Here is a 17,554-nt window from a genome sequence, read left to right as displayed (position 1 = left end):
CACTAATGTTTGATATACTGACAGTATATGTCTGTCTGTACCACTAAGAAACAAAGAGATTACCTGTAAGTGACTTAAGGGATCTTAAAATTGACTTCAAAAACATTCATTCAAATATTACAGAGAAAAGCTCAAGTAAACAAACACTTTTCTTGTTAAGATCTCTAAAAGATAACATGATTTATTGAAAGTTGAGAAACATGAAGAATTCTCTAGTTAAAAAGAAAACCTTAAATGATCCTTTGAGAGTGAAATGCATTTGACTCATTTTCCACCATTATAAAGTGTGACAGAACTTCACTCCTCACTCTGAGAAACAACGTCATTTTAGAATTGGGAGGTTGTTTCTAAATGCTGATGTACAGTAAAAAGAACAAGTGTGTTCATCCTTCACAGAGAGCTATTCAAACTCTAGAATAAAAGGTAGGGGAGGGGCACTGGGCCTCTTTGTGGGTTTGCTGTCTTCTTTTTAAAAGTGAACTTGTTACTTGCTGTTCCTTGTGCACACATGTTATTGTTGTTAAGTAATGTTTAGCAGATAGTTCAGGATCGTCGTTCAGTAATGTTTGGTTGGTAGTTCAGGATCGTTGTTCAGTAATGTTTGGTTGGTAGTTCAAGGTCGCTCAGTAATGTTTGGTTGGTAGTTCAGGGTCGCTCAGTAGTGTGTGGTTGGTAGTTCAGCATCATTGTTCAGTAATGTTTGGTTGGTAGTTCAGGATCGTTGCTCAGTAATGTTTGGTTGGTAGTTCAGCATCGTTGTTCAGTAATGTTTGGTTGGTAGTTCAGGGTCGCTCAGTAATGTTTGGTTGGTAGTTCAGCATCGTTGTTCAGTAATGTTTGGTTGGTAGTTCAGGGTTGCTCAGTAATGTTTGGTTGGTAGTTCAGCATCGTTGTTCAGTAATGTTTGGTTGGTAGTTCAGGGTTGCTCAGTAATGTTTAGTAGATAGTTCAGGATCATTGTTCAGTAATGTTTGGTTGGTAGTTCAGCGTCGTTGTTCAGTAATGTTTGGTAGATAGTTCTACTGTAGTACCAGATGTCATGTTTTAAAATGAATGCGTTTCTTTGAAAACTTTGTGCTGTATCTGCTGGCTTCCTGGTCAGTGCTTGTTGTTGTGTTGTGTCTGCTGGCTTCTTGGTCGGTGCTTGTTGTTGTGTTGTGTCTGCTGGCTCCCTGGTCATTGTCTGTTGCTTTGTTGTTGTGTTGTGTCTGATGGCTCCCTGGTCAGTGCTTGCTGCTGTGTTGCTGTATCTGCTGGCTCATTGGTCAGTGCTTGTTGCTGTGTTGCTGTATCTGCTGGCTCATTGGTCAGTGCTTGTTGCTGTGTTGCTGTATCTGCTGGCTCATTGGTCAGTGCTTGTTGCTGTGTTGCTGTATCTGCTGGCTCATTGGTCAGTGCTTGTTGCTGTGTTGCTGTATCTGCTGGCTCATTGGTCAGTGCTTGTTGCTGTGTTGCTGTATCTGCTGGCTCATTGGTCAGTGCTTGTTGCTGTGTTGCTGTATCTGCTGGCTCATTGGTCAGTGCTTGCTGCTGTGTTGCTGTATCTGCTGGCTCATTGGTCAGTGCTTGTTGCTGTGTTGCTGTATCTGCTGGCTCCCTGGTTAGTGCTTGCTGCCAGTCTTTCCTACAGCTGTCTTGGTGGCTGCTCAATAAGAATTAATAGGCTTCCTGTGTTTTTGTTTTTCCTGCTGCTTGAAAGCAATACTTTGTCTCATCACCAGGCAAAAGTTGCCATGAAGTTTAAGGTCTGGAAATTTGACGATGTGTTTGATTCCCAGCCACAGGCAGAAGCTAGCAGTTAAGCAATAGCAGTGTTGGGGATTAAACAGTAGCCTGTTACAGTTACAAGTTATTTCAGCAAAATTGTAGTTAGTTACAATTGCAGTTACAAATAGTTACTCAGGCAAATTTTATTTTTCTTATTATTTTTGTATTTGGTCAGGCTGCAGTTTGAACTATTCTTTGAAGACCCAGCTATGTAGCCCACTTGCTCCCTCCACTGACGCGTTCATGTGACAGGTTTAGCTTGCATTGCACTGTTGCAGGTCTTTCTGAATATCATATGATTAGCCGTAGTACTTGTTTAAAATGTAATGGAAAGTAACTACTTTATTTTGGGATGAATTTCAACAATCTCTTTCTGATTACACTGAGTCTTTGCCATGTTGTGTCAAGGCTGCGATCAGGGCAAACAGCGACCTATATTATGTACAGGTCCTAATAAAGTGGTCAGACCCTGTGACACTGGAGACAGTCCAATCAAGAGCAACCAGACTAATCACAGGGCTTAAGGCAACAAGCTGTGAGGATATGCTGAAAGAAGAGTTGGGGGTAGGGCACTTGAAGTCTTTAAAATTCTTAAGTTGACAAGTTTAATCCAAACCAGTACATTATGTGCAGCACAGAAACCAGGACCAAAGGATACAGCTGGAAGTGGAGATAGACAGAGAAGATGGAAGGGACAATTCTTACACAGAGATTGGTGATTGTGGAATGGGCTACTAGGAAACGGATGATAATAGATGGGCCAAATCTCATTCTCATTCACAGCTCCAAGCTCCTGGGTTCGATTCTGGCCTCAGGGGTCTGTCCTTGTGGAGTTTGCATGTTCTCCCCGTATTCACGTGGGTTTTCTTTTGGTACTCCGTTTTCCTCCCACAGTCCAAAGACATGCTGGCTAGGTGGACTGGACTCTCTAAATTGTCCCTTAGTTGCCCTGTGATGGACTGGTATCCCGTTCAGGGTGTAGTCCCGCCTTGCGCCCCTATGTCTGCCAGGTTAGGCTCTGGCTCACCGCAACCCTCTAGTTAATTCTTTCATGTATAACACACATTGGTCTGTATTAACTCTTTCATGTATAATGTACCTTGCTCTGTATTAACTCTTTCATGCATAACACACCTTGCTCTTTCATGTAGTAACAGAGCTCACATGGTCAGGGGGAACTTACAGGGCACTGTTGTTCTGAAAAGCCTCAAAGACTCCAGTTTAATTACTTATGATATCTTGTTGTGCTTTGAGGAATTGTTTGATTGTGGTTTTGAAAGAAGCAGTGCAGAAGTGATGTGCATTTTCTGGTTTTATTTGTTACAGGTTGACTAAAACAGGTACAGTTTTGACTTTGAAACAAATAGATTTACTTCTTCACATAGACATTGAGTTAAGTCAGTTTCAATTTGATAATATTCTTGAAAAAAAAAATTATTACACTTCTGTTAATAAGCAAAATGACTATTGGTTAAAGGGATCATTGTTATCAGGCTAAAACTCCAAATCCCTCAAGGTTTCTGGTGGATATTGGAGACAATACCAAAGGCTCATACACACCAATAATGTATGTCAGATTCCAAGAACTCTTTCCAATTAGTCCCTTGCTGTCTGTGTTCTAGAACTTTCCTCAGCAGTTATGCCATTGGTTAATCACTCTTTGTCTGTCAGCTGCAGCAACAAACACATTGATCACCATGGAAACCCTGTTGAATGTAGCCTAATTGGCTTAAAGAAGCCTTAAATCATTGTGTTTGTCGTCCAAAGATATGGCTTTCCTTTGCATGCTGAAATACTCAACTGAAGTGTTGGCCTTGGCTCAGGGCAGTTTAAAATGCAAACCTGCTGGCTTTTTTCTTGGATTTGCACACTGGACGTCTTCATTTTCTTACTTCATCTATTTGGTATTTTGCGAAGCTGAAAATTATGCACCTCCTTTGGCAATTTACTCTTTTTCTTTTCATTTTCGTGCTTCATGCTTTTGAGCTCTTGTGTTTCTATCACCTGATGCCCCAGCACTTGTGCATCTGGACTGCAGTCACAGGGTTTCTACAGTTATGGCAAAAATGTACACCCTGTAGCATTAACTCATTTTGCTTCATAAAGTTGAATGAAACCTGCTGAATAATGTTACGTTAACATATTGAATTTCATACCGCTTTGTAGTTTTCCATATACCCATATACAGTAGTCTCTGTGTATATAAACACCTCCTAAGAGAACACTTTGCGTAAGGGAACACCCTTGTGGTGAAACAAATTTTTCCCATTGTAAATGGTCCGGCTAAAGGAACAAACTTCACTTAAAAGAACACCTTGGCTCCAATAGCGATTTTTTCACAACGGATACCGTACTGTTTTGCAACTTGATATCTCATCATCACCAAACTTAAATCAAAATGGCTTATTCAGTCTTTTCAAAAGCCACTTGTCATTACGAGAGTGTCACTGATGTTTCTCTTGCAACAAAAAGGTGGAAATTGTTTGAGCTAAATCAGACACAAGTCGCCGAACAATTTGATGTTTCCCATTCTGATGAGTTGCTTCACCGTTCTGTTAAATAATGTGCATGTCTTGTATATTGCTGCTGTGTTCTTTAACGTGTGTAGGGGTGCTGTGTTAATTTAGTTTGACAGTTTATTAACGTTACTTTGTTACTTTATTATTATAGTTTATTAACATACACTTGTTTATTGCTTTTCTTTTACTTGTTCAGTTCATTCCATTTGTTGATGCACACGTAGTACATATTTATTTATTTACTGGTGACTAACTCTGTCTTAGAGAAAACTTCTGCTATAAGAACACTTCACTTGCTTTCTGAGGGGTGTTCTCTTAACCAGAGACTACTATACTTAAGAAAACACTGAAAAAAAAAAAAAGAAAAATTTGACATTTTGAAATCTAACATGAAATACTGTACTACTATTATGGCTTTCAGTAGACTTTTGTAATATTGTTTTGTAGTTTCTTTGATTAAAAGATATAATGTTTTTTTTATTTATTTGGATATAGCTGTAATACTATACAAAAGAAAACTGGTATCGAACTGCAAGGGCATAGTGCAATAGCAGCTGTAGCACACAATGTTGTGTAAACTGATCCACCTGTAAGGGTAACAATTCCATACTGTAGATGAAGTGCAATATCATCACTTTCATATGGAGTCTGAAAGCTGTTGGTCTGAGATAACAGTACAGTATTGGATAAACAAACGGCACAAAGGGTCCCATTGACTCTGAGACATCACTTTCGCTACTGTAAAAACCTGGATTTTATTTCAGATTTTATCCACTCCACATTTTATTCACATTCATAAAATGTCAAAGGCAAACTAAGCACTCATATGCCTCAACACATTCTTAAAACTAAATGAACTGCATGTAGATCAAAGCGCATCTAGGTCATAAAGATCAAAGCGCATCTTGTGTTTGTGTTGACTGTGAGTGACACCCAACAAGCAAGCCTGCTTGCCCCTCTCAGCTGATGAGCTGAGCCTGAGAGTCTGGAGCATGGTGAGAATGAACGAAGTTTAAAAGTTTAAAATGTAAAGGTGCTGAGCGGTGTTATTGTAGGGAAACATCCATTGCAAACATCACATTTACAAGCCAATATGTATAAAACTTTATTCTTATATTGTTTTGTTTTACTTCACAGAAAAAAAACCAAATAATGTATTCAGTTTACATAAAAATGAACCATGTATTAATCAGTGTGACAGTGCAGAGGTTCTGCACATGGATGTGTGTGTGCGCGGTTGAGGAACACCAAGGAACGTTTGCACTGTCACATGGTTATGATTGTTTCATTGTTTGATTGTGGAGAAGTGTGGAATGTGGCCAATTGGTGATTGATTTATAGGCAAACAACCCCTGGCGAGAGAGAGAGAGAGAGAGAGAGAGAGAGAGAGAGAGAGAAAGGGCATGCCAGTGCTGGGATAGCCTAAGCTTGGGTGCTGTTTATTTTGAAGAGTTGTGTTTTGTTGAAAAATAAAAGTGCGCAAAGAGCGCTTAACTGAAGTTTCTGGGTCTGGGTCTAATATTGCAAGGGTGCAGACCAGCCTGTCTCGGTCTAATATTGCAAGGGTGTAGAACATAAGAACATAAGAAAGTTTACAAACGAGAGGAGGCCATTCGGCCCATCTTGCTCGTTTGGTTGTTTGTAGCTTATTGATCCCAAAATCTCATCAAGCAGCTTCTTGAAGGATCCCAGGGTATCAGCTTCAACAACATTACTGGGGAGTTGATTCCAGACCCTCACAATTCTCTTTGTAAAAAAGTGTCTCCTATTTTCTGTTCTGAATGCCCCTTTTTCTAAACTCCATTTGTGACCCCTGGTCCTTGTTTCTTTTTTCAGGCTGAAAAAGTCCCTTGGGTCGACACTGTCAATACCTTTTAGAATTTTGAATGCTTGAATTAGGTCGCCACGTAGTCTTCTTTGTTCAAGACTGAACAGATTCAATTCTTTTAGCCTGTCTGCATATGACATGCCTTTTAAGCCCGGAATAATTCTGGTCGCTCTTCTTTGCACTCTTTCTACGTCTAATATTGCAAGGGTGCAGTGTCTGCGTCTAATATTGCAAGGGTGCAGACCAGCCTGTCTGGGTCTAATATTGCAAGGGCGCAGACCAGCCTGTCTGGTCTAATATTGCAAGGGTGCAGACCAGCCTGTCTGGGTCTAATATTGCAAGGGTGCAGAACAGCCTGTCTGGGTCTAATATTGCAAAGGTGCAGAACAGCCTGTCTCGGTCTAATATTGCAAAGGTGCAGAACAGCATGTCTGGGTCTAATATTGCAAGGGTGCAGACCAGCCTGTCTCGGTCTAATATTGCAAGGGTGTAGAACAGCCTGTCTGCGTCTAATATTGCAAGGGTGCAGACCAGCCTGTCTGGGTCTAATATTGCAAGGGCGCAGACCAGCCTGTATGGGTCTAATATTGCAAGGGCACAGACCAGCCTGTCTGGGTCTAATATTGCAAGGGTGCAGACCAGCCTGTATGGGTCTAATATTGCAAGGGTGCAGACCAGCCTGTCTGGTCTAATATTGCAAGGGTGCAGACCAGCCTGTCTGGGTCTAATATTGCAAGGGTGCAGACCAGCCTGTCTGGGTCTAATATTGCAAGGGTGCAGACCAGCCTGTCTGGGTCTAATATTGCAAGGGCACAGACCAGCCTGTCTGGGTCTAATATTGCAAGGGCACAGACCAGTCTGTCTGGGTCTAATATTGCAAGGGTGCAGAACAGCCTGTCTCGGTCTAATATTGCAAGGGTGCAGAACAGCCTTGACCGAGGGCTATACCACAATTAGTAATATTAGTATTAGGACTGTTTTTCACATGTTGAAGGATACATTCAAGAAAAATTGTTAAAAGTTGAAAATCTAGTGTTTTTGCTTTCTTTTTAGAAAATTAACATAGTCATTTTTATAAGGGTGTGGGGTAGGTACCACACTTCCTCAGTGTTAAATATCATGCCTAATACCTTGGGATTGGTTTCATATATATATATATATATATATATATATATTATTTTTTGTGGGTGGGGGTGGGGGAATTACAATTAATTGCAACCTAGCAATTGCCATGATGAGTTGGTCAGTGACTGGGTTCTTACTCTCATTTATTAAATACGATTTTTAGCTGATAAATTATCAAGCAACATGGCTAAAATACCCATATCCAGGCAGCACTGATTCTTCAGTTTTATTCAAAGCCCATATTATGAATTTCCCTGCTTACCTATAATTGGCAAATCCAAGATAAATGGGCCTAGTGAGCTTGGTGATTAAGAGCCTTGTGTATGGAATTACTGCAGTGATCAGATAAGGACTGCACCACACACATGCTCACACACTTGCGCGTACACACTCGCACACTGATTCCTGGGATGCAGCTGATCTGTTGGCAATACAAGTTTCTTGTTTATGTGTATGTTGCAGACTGCAGTGGAGGGGTGCGCAGTCCCTCTCCTTCAGCCTGTGCCAGGCACTGATCACTTCTCTTTGCTCCCAGGAGCCAGGCCCTGCGAAGGTGGCAGTGACCAGCAGTAGCAGTGTCCCCGACATCCACGCAGTGGACCAGGTACCGACCAGCAAGGCCACACTGTGGCAGGAGGAGCTGAGGGGGAGAAGCACCATCCCCTGCAGCCGGAGTGCATCCTGCCTGTATCAGCTAAGCCAGCCCGGCGGCCCTCAGGGAGCCCCCACTGGAACCCCCAAAGAAGGTAAGCACAACAGGGACCTCCCTCCCTAACATGGAGCTATCCCCAGCTGGCTGATTCATATTATCTCCAATTTACATATACAGTAAAACCTCTCTAATCCAGTCCCTCTATATACCAGCATTCTGTATAATTCGGCATTATTTGTGGGTCCTGACCAAATCCCTATTGAAATGAATGGTGTGATCCCCTCTACAAGCCCTATTGAAGTGAATGCTGTGATCCCCTTTACAATCACCATTGAAGTAAATGCCGTGATCCCCTCTGCAATCACCATTGAAGTGAATGCTGTGATCCCCTTTACAATCCCCATTGAAATGAATGGTGTGATCCCCTCTACAATCCCTGTTGAAATTAGTGGTGTGCTCGTCTCTACATTCCCTGTTGAAATGAATGCTGTGATCCCCTCTACAATCCGGAACCTGGCTATTCTGAAATTTGGCATGATTTTTAAGTCTCCTCTGCCTAAAATCAATGTAAATATGACTGTGCAATCCAGCACCGGGTGAAGTGATTTTTCTTTTCGAAGTTAAAACTAATATAAAAAATGTAATAAAATCAAAAGCATGGTGTTGTGTATATTCTTAATTGTGCAGATGTTGAACAGTAGAGAAATGTCTTGAAATAGTACAAAGAATGTAATTTTTTTTATTGGCCCAACATAGAGGTTGAAAATGAACTTTCAAGACCACAGACTGTAGATCCCTTGTTAGCAGGTACAAGTGCATTTGAGAAGACAGAAATGATAAAATAAACTTCAATTCAATGATAATAAAGACCTCTAGAAGAATTGAAGTTTCTGTTGGTATTTCTGAACAGCCCTATTGAGTGTTTAATAGTCATGGGTGCATTTGTGAAGGTCCAGCTGTGATGAAACCTGGTTGGGACTTTCTGTAGCTTATTGAGAGTATCTGGAAATGTAAGGAGATGTCTATCTGTTTTGATATCATACGTGTGTCACACAGACATGTTTGTATCTAGAGATACATTTTGTTTCAGATTTGGTTGTTTGTGGTTTTTCTGTTGTTGAGATTATTAGAGTATGGAACCCGGCTGTCAGCGTCACATATTTTTACATATGGAGGTGGTGAGACTAATAGCTTTGATTTTGTATTTTAAGCTGTGATGTGGGATGTATGTCACTCACATACTTGATAATGACTTTTAAACCACCCAAGAGGTTTAATTTAAAAGCAAACATAAAAAAGCTGCTAATGTGAGTGTACCTGCCCCAATAATATGAGAAGGCATGCTGTATGTGTAAAAATGTGTACCACGTACTGATACAGGCTTACTTGCATATATATCACACTTTACATTTTTCTATGTACAGTTGTATGCCAAAGTTTGGGCACCCCTAGAAAAAATGGATGTTTCAATGAATCTTTCAGTGAACAGAAGTTGACCTGACTTCTACATGGTACAAAGTTAAACATTTCACCTTTCTGCAAATTTTAATACAGGATTACTGTTTATTTGCATTTATTACAGATTCAAAATAATAAACAAAAGTGAACATGGCGCATACAAAAGTTTGGGCACCCTTTTGGCCCATTGTTAATTTCTTAAAAATATGATTACTAAGGCCCAGAAAGGTTGATTCACTTGTTAGGGCTTCAGTTAATCAGGTGAAGTCAATTCCAGTGTTGAACTATTACTCTGAAGTAACTTCATACCTTCTAATCTGTCAGACTGTGATGGTTGCTCTGTCTGGTTTCAACAACCATGTACTCCTCTAAGCAGATGTCTGAGGACTTGAAAAACAGGAGAAGGCTATCAATTTAGCAATTATCTACCAGCTAGCAATTTCAACTGTCAGAAACATTGTCAAGAAATGGAAGTTAAGTGGAACGGTTAAAGTCAAGGCAAGATCTGGAAGACCAAGAAAAATATCACGTAGACTTGCCTGAAAACTGGTCAGATCTGCACAACAGAATCCACAGGTCATTGCAAAGGACCCTCAGAACAGTTTAACTGACACTAGAGTAGTTGTTCACAGGTTTCCACAGTACAACGTACCTTACACAACAAGGATCTGCTTGGGAGAGTTGTCTTTTCTACAACCTCATCACAAAAGTCAGCGTCTAAAGTATGCAAAAGAAAACCTTTTGGAACAATGTGCTTTGGACTGATGAAATGAAAATTGAACTGTTTGGCCACAACCAAAAAAGGTATGTTTGGAGAAAAAAGGGTGAAGCATTTCAAGAAAAGAACACCTTGCCAACTGTTAAGCTCTATTATGCTTTGGGGTTGTGTGGCAGCCAGTTGAACCGGAAATATTGTGCTGGTGGAAGGAAGAATGGATTCAACTAAATATCAACAAATCCTAGAAGATAATGTCCTAAAGTCAGTCAGGACACTGAAGCTGAAAAGAGGTTCGTTATTTCAGCAAGACAATGATGCAAAACATACCTCAAAATCAACCATGAGATATTTACAAGAAAGAAGGAGAAAGGTTTTGGAATGGCCATCACTGTCCCCAGACTTGAATATTATTGAAAATCTGTGGGAAGATCTCAAACATGCAGTGCATGCAAGGCGACCTAAGATTCTTTCTGAGCTGGAAGAGTTCTGCAAGGAAGAGTGGGGAAAAAATTCCAAAGGCAAGAATAGAAAGACTCTTAGCTGGCTACAGGAAACGTTTGGAAGCAGTTATATCTGCCAAAGGAGGTGTTACCAAGTACTAAGTGACAGGGTGCCCAACTTTTGCACGCGCCATGTTCACTTTTGTTTATTATTTTGAATCTGTAATAAATGCAAATAAATAGTAATCCTGTATTAAAATTTGCAGAAAGGTGTCATGTTTAACTTTGTACCATGTAGAGGTCAGGTCAACTTCTGTTCACTGAAAAATTAATTGCAACATACATTTTTTCCATGGCTGCCCAAACTTTTGCATACAACTGTATCTGGAAAACCACTTTTCTGATTGTGAGGGAATTTGGCATTAACACTGTTTAGCATACGTTCTTGAGAATATCAGATTCTGGGGCTATAAGGAGGTCTGTCTGTCTTTACATCCTCACAGAGGATTAGGATATATATATATATATATATATATATGGTTTTTGCACCATTAAAAGACATAACTTACACTTGGTCACACGTAAAGCCTACATTCTCCTTCTCACTAAGAATTTTGCACAGCGTGTTGGGGGGCAGGGCCGGGCGGGGAAAGAAACAGAGATTCTCACAACCCCCTGCAGATGAGCCAGGACAAGTCATGCACATGCTTATGCTTTGTGGAAGTAGTTGTCAGGATAATATTCTATATCTATGGTTGTAAGTAGGTAGATTCAGAGGCTGCGTCATGGGGTGACGTACACCCAGCATGTACACCATTCCGTTGAGGGGAAACTAGATTTTTGCCATTGTGTTGTCATTTCTGTCTGACTGAGAAAACAGTTTTTACCTTTCAAAACATTAAAATCGCCTACGATTATGTGGATATAATTAGTTCTGTTTTATTCTTCTTTCAAAAATAGCATAAATATGAGGTTTTCTAAACTTTTTTTCAGTCATAACCTGCTGCATAGTAGTCCTTTCTGCATGTGAGTTGTATTATATTATTAGTAGTTAAAATAAGATAGGTTACTTGTTGATTACTAAAAAAAAAAAAAAGCTATATTAATAATGTGCACCATCTCACATTTTAAATATTCTAATACTTTACTGTGATCATGTGGAGTTTTGCTTTTGTTGTTGTTGTTCCTATATATATATAGTTCCTATATATATGTAATATTTTACTGTGATCATATATATATATATATATGGTTTTTGCACCATTAAAAGACATAACTTACACTTGATCACACATGTGCTTGCAAGAATAAATGGAAAACTTGTTTGTCACTATTGTTCCATAATTAAGGAATATACATCATAAATGTTTTTTCCACTTATCACAAGTAAAACTGAACATGTACTGTGTCCCACATATTATATTAAACCCACATACTATATGAAAATATGTCTATGGGAAATTGAAGTCATACAATATTGTAAAATTGTGGAACTTTTGATTTTTTTCTAAATACCCTGAAATAAAAAAGATTGAATATTTCGTAACTGTTTGGAATACACATTACTGTTCTTCATCTGAACAATTTATTTATTTAAACCAGCTTGTTATGCTACATTCCCACTTGCCGCTCGCTATGTCTCCACAAGCAAAACATTTTCCCTTGTGGCTCAACTATTTTCCAAAGTTCGCCACAGTGGCAAAGGCTTTGAACAATCAACGGACGGCACTACTTGTAAAAAACAAACAAACAAAAACAAAAAACCCCACATGGCATCCAAACGGGGAAAAAAATGTTACAAAACAAATTGTAGAGACCAATTACCAGAGTCATGTACTGAAAAATGCAGTCCAAGGAATACCAGTCATCCATGCAATATGACCCTGATACTAGTCATAGAGTTGAAGCAGTCATGGTTTCAAACCTACCCTCTGGTCAAAAAAGAACATTTTCACAGACGGCAAGCCAGAAACACTCGGCTTCAAGATCACAGCTAATGTTTTTTTTGTTTTGTTTTGTTTTTCCCCCATTGTTTGCTATCTCTTTTTAAAATGTGTTTAAATATATTTTGGAAATAGTAACAAAGTGGATTCGAAGGAGGAATAATTTAATAAAATAATGAACACATTTATTATTTTAAAAAGAAGGATTTGTCTCGCTATGATTTATTGAGTTTTAATGTCAGAATCTGTGCAATATTTTACTGTCAGTAGTCACAGGTGAAAGAACATAGTAAAAAAAAAAAACATGTTTTTTTTTTTTTTTTTTTAAACACAGTAGTGGCTATACAATCCTACTAATATTATTAATCTCATCAGTACAATCGTGTGTAACTAGAGCTGTGGCTGGTCAGGGAGGCATTAATATTAACATACACTAATAGCACAGTCTACTGGCAAAGTTTTCCTTTACTGTTCTGTAGTGGAAAGAAAACCACGTCACAGTGAAAATAATGTAAAGGATTAGAACATAAGAACATAAGATAGGTTACAAATGAGAGGAGGCCATTTGGCTTATTGATCCCAGAATCTCATCAAGCAGCTTCTTGAAGGATCCCAGGGTGTCAGCTTCAACAACATTACTGGGGAGTTGATTCCAGACCCTCACAATTCTCTGTGTAAAAAAGTGCTTCCTATTTTCTGTTCTGAATGCCCCTCTGTCTAATCTCCATTTGTGACCCCTGGTCCTTCTTTCTTTTTTCAGGTCGAAAAAGTCCCTTGGGTCGACATTGTCAATACCTTTTAGTATTTTGAATGCTTGAATTAGGTCGCCGCGTAGTCTTCTTTGTTCAAGACCGAACAGATTCAATTCTTTTAGCCTGTCTGAATTTGACATGCCTTTTAAGCCCGGAATAATTCTGGTCACTCTTCTTTGCACTCTTTCTGGAGCAGCAATATCTTTTTTATAGCGAGGTGACCAGAACTGAACACAATATTCAAGATGAGGTCTCACTAATGCATTATACAGTTGTAACATTACTTCCCTTGATTTAAATTCAACACTTTTCACAATTTATCTGAGCATCTTGTTGGCCTTTTTTATAGCTTCCCCACATTGTCTAGATGAAGACATTTCATGAATATCTCTGCAAACCTGTTCAGAATTTAGTATGTTTATAGTATTGTTAAGTGGCTAAAGTTTTTCCAGTGTGACTAAAAAATGTTAAGTTACTTTAGCCACAGTGGCTAACTAAATGAAGGTCTTAGAGGGAACGAAGTTATGGTATAATAATAAAGATCTGCAATGGTGTTGCCTGTTACAGAGCTGTGTATCAGGGACGCACTAGGATCTAGTCTCATCTGTCAACAAGTTCAGTAAAGTTCAATCTCGTCTCTGTGTCGCATGCATTACACGCACCAAACCAAAGAACATGCTGTCACAACCAACCCATTGAAGAGTATTTTAAGCAAACCAATTCTCACAAAGGAATAATAAACAATGTTTCACAGGATTCTTGTTATTTTTTGGCCGTTACACAAACTGAAAACACAGCGTAGCGGCCTGATTACAGCGTCATTTTTTCAGGTATCAGCGTAACAGCCCGTTACACTCAACAGCGCTGGCGTCAACCCTGATCTCTAGTAATTATTAAAGTTCTTGAAAGTGTCGGATTCTGGGGCTGTAAGGAGCTGTCTGTCTGTACAGTTTGTGATACACTTATCAAAACATTTGCATCACTTATTCTAGACTAGCCTGTACATATTGTGTGTGTGTGTGTGTGTGTGTGTGTGTGTGTGTGTGTGTGTGTGTGTGTGTGTGTGTGTCATGGTTATCGACGGCTCTTTATATATGCTCTAAGTTTGAATTGACAACTATGTTTCTGACATGCTTGTTTATAAGATACCTTGGAATTGACTCTATTGAGTGAACCATGGAATTGACTCTATTGAATAAACTATGGAGTTGACTCTATTAAGCTTCAACTCCTATCCAATAAATTGCACTTGTTGGAAGTTTGACTTGACACTTTCAAGCCTTTTGAATTACAAGTTTCTGACACATTTGTTTACAAGCAAAATGTTTATGTACTTGGTTATTTCAAACCCCAGTCAGTTCTAGACGTACTGTTACATTCTGTGTCATGACAGGTAGAACGCAAGAGGAACCCCTAGACATATTACATTGAAGAAAGGTTATCATGCAGTACAATTGAACTTTCTTTTTATTTCTACTAAAAGTAGGTGTCAGGGTTGCAATTGTATTATAAGACGTGATACTAACCAGAAACCTTTACACTGCTGACACAGAATGCTAAAACTCTGCCAAGGAGTACAGCACCTCTTGTCATTAGTCTTGCTTTTCCATTAGCTATTAAATATAGAAGCAAGTCGGATGTGCTTAGACAAATGTTTAGACAAATGCCTTCAATTTAATTGCATTACGCTGAAGAAGGCATTAAGTGTAACACTTGTGTACGTCCTCAAAGTTCTGAGTGTATTACTGAGTGTTTGCCTTTTTTAAAGTTAAAGACCTGAAAAGAGGTGAAAATGGAATCCCACTCAACACAGCAGACCTGTTTACAGCCCCCAGTCTTGGAGAACCTAATCTATAGTCTTTGTATGACTTTTTCCCATATAATTATATTACATATTAATATAGTTAGTAGTTACCCTAGTAAACATTTACCATGGTAAATGTGTAGTTTTCCCATGCTTTCCTTTCTGTTATACATTTACCATCATTTTTAAAATGCTTTAACATTTGTCTCTGGGCTTTACAATCCTTACCTAAGCTTTTCCATGCTTTCACTATGCTTGAGTTTACTGTGGAAAACTTTTCTAAGAGTATTTAGTACTGAAATATTTAAACCAGTAGTTTTTTATCCAATAGCTTTCATGAAATCATGTTAAAATATATATTTTTTAATAAAGCTTTCTGAAAAGGGCCCACAGGCTCCAATGAAGACAGGACTTCTGTTGTTGTTTTGAACTTCGTGGCAGGCTTTGTGTTGAACGCTGGGCCAAGGTTTGTCACTGTGGATGTAATTGAATTGGCTTAAAGATAAAACACAAGAACTTGTTTGTGTGCAAGGCTATTTGAGGATTGTTGCATGTGTCTATTGCAGAACTGAACATGAGCAAAATCTGTCAGAATAACCTCTAGCTGAAATGAGGTGCCTTGACAGTCACCATTGCAGAATCATATTTCTTGGAGGTAAATATCTTGGGGCTAAATTGTTTCTTAATCTTTTGAATGTATTTGATGAATAGTTACTCAGCCTAAGATACTAAAATATTTAAAAAGCAAACTAAGATTCTGAGTAATTACTAATCAATAAAAACAACACCCTGTTCAGAATGTAATAGTGAGCCCTAGTTCTTGTTAGAGGATTGTGTATGTTGTACTGTACAATAATAAGCAGTGTTACAGAACACTCCTACAGTGTTTACAAGAAATGCATTACCTTTGCTATGTCCCGCGTTGTCTGTAAAACAGCTTTATATTTTCAAACATATTTCTGACTCTCTCTTGACATCATGGGTAATATATCAACTGTGGAAAACGTTTCTCATCATCAGAAGAAAGAGAATTTCTCTTCCAAGGACTACAACAACGCTGGTTTCTGTTCACTCATTTCAATCAGTGCACCAGCATTGTTGCAGGAGGGAGCATGAACTGGATACACTGCAATGTTCTCTTTCTCCTAGTGAACGTTCTTGAGTCAGAGTAAAAAGTAATTCCATAATCGATTTACCTATGTGTGATTAAAAATATCAAAACAATCCTGATTATGCTGAAAAAATATAATGCTGCGATACACACAACATGGGGCAAAGCAATGGTAACATAATGTGTTTCTTGTAGTAAGTCCTGTCAGCAAGTTAACTCTGAACGCTGTACTGATGATTATGTAGAAGGGGATTCCTTCAAAGAGGCAAGACATGTCCGTCAAACAGCAGGACTAATGAGATGGGATTGAATGGAACAGACGCTCTGCAGAAATTAAACAGAGCACGCTTCTCACTTTGGAGTGCTAAAGCCAGGATAAACGACAGCTGGAGCTGTGAGGCCCCACAGATGATCACAATTAGATTACAGTAAACACTGTTAGAATACCAGTTCGAAGGATCTGAAGAACTGTGCTCTAAATTAACAGTAGAAGGGGATTCACAGAGGGCAACTGGTTCAAACTTGCCAATATTTTGTACAAATGTTATTATTTTGACTGCTTTTTAAATGTAATTTTGACTACATTAGTCCAATTATTTTAATTAAAGGAACTCTCCAAGCAAAATATTCTTATCCCATTAGAGCATACAGCACCTAGAGTGTAAGGTTCAGGTGAGGTACTTGCATGGAGTTATGTGCTTGGACCCGTTTTTTATTCAAGACTTAGATCTGGGGATAATTTGGAAGCCTGAAAAATCTGCAGATGACTAGCTTGGAGGAGTAGGAGACACATTTACAGCCTCCCAGGAATCCAAAACGATTTACACCGCATGCAGAATTGGGCAGAAACATGGCAAATTAAAATTAAATGTCAATGTAAAGTGTTACATGCCAGTCACAAAGAGGTAGCATCCAAATAACAAATGCGTGGGGTAGAATTAGAACAGGCATACCAGAAGAGAAATGCCCTGTGTTGTAATAGACTCATTGTTGTCAGCAACCAGCCAGTCTCAGCGTTTTGTGATCATTTGGCTACTAGGAACTGGTCGAGTGGAAGTTTTTGATATGTGGTATAGCATGGTGAAGCTGGTAGATGGAGTGGAAGGTTTTGCTATGCAGTATAGCATGGTGAAGCTGGTAGATGGAGTGGAAGGTTTTGCTATGCGGTATAGCATGGTGAAGCTGGTAGATGGAGTGGAAGGTTTTGCTATACAGTATAGCATGGTGAAGCTGGTAGATGGAGTAGAAGGTTTTGCTATGCTGTATAGCATGGTGAAGCTGATAGATGGAGTAGAAGGTTTTGCTATGCAGTATAGCATGGTGAAGCTGATGGATGGAGTAGAAGGTTTTGCTATGCAGTAAAGCATGGTAAAGCTGGTAGATGGAGTGGAAGGTTTTGCTGTGCAGTATAGCATGATGAAGCTGGTAGATGGAGTC

General features: G+C 39.1%; 1 protein-coding gene across 7 annotated transcripts in view; it reads left to right on the top strand.

Moving 5' to 3' along the window:
• Window positions 1-17,554, top strand: part of si:ch73-103b11.2 (myosin phosphatase Rho-interacting protein) — a 253,084-nt gene that overhangs the window by 174,741 nt on the left and 60,789 nt on the right. For all 7 annotated transcript variants that reach the window (XM_041229193.1, XM_041229192.1, XM_041229189.1 and 4 more), the window contains one exon: window positions 7,775-7,985. In XM_041229193.1, the coding sequence (XP_041085127.1) occupies window positions 7,775-7,985 (211 nt within the window). The remainder of the gene's footprint in view (window positions 1-7,774; window positions 7,986-17,554) is intronic.

The sequence above is a fragment of the Polyodon spathula genome, chromosome 26 (assembly GCF_017654505.1).
Source record: "Polyodon spathula isolate WHYD16114869_AA chromosome 26, ASM1765450v1, whole genome shotgun sequence".
Lineage (NCBI taxonomy): Eukaryota > Metazoa > Chordata > Actinopteri > Acipenseriformes > Polyodontidae > Polyodon > Polyodon spathula.
The sequence above is the reverse complement of the archived record's forward strand: the minus strand, read 5'-3'. Positions and strand labels throughout refer to the sequence as shown.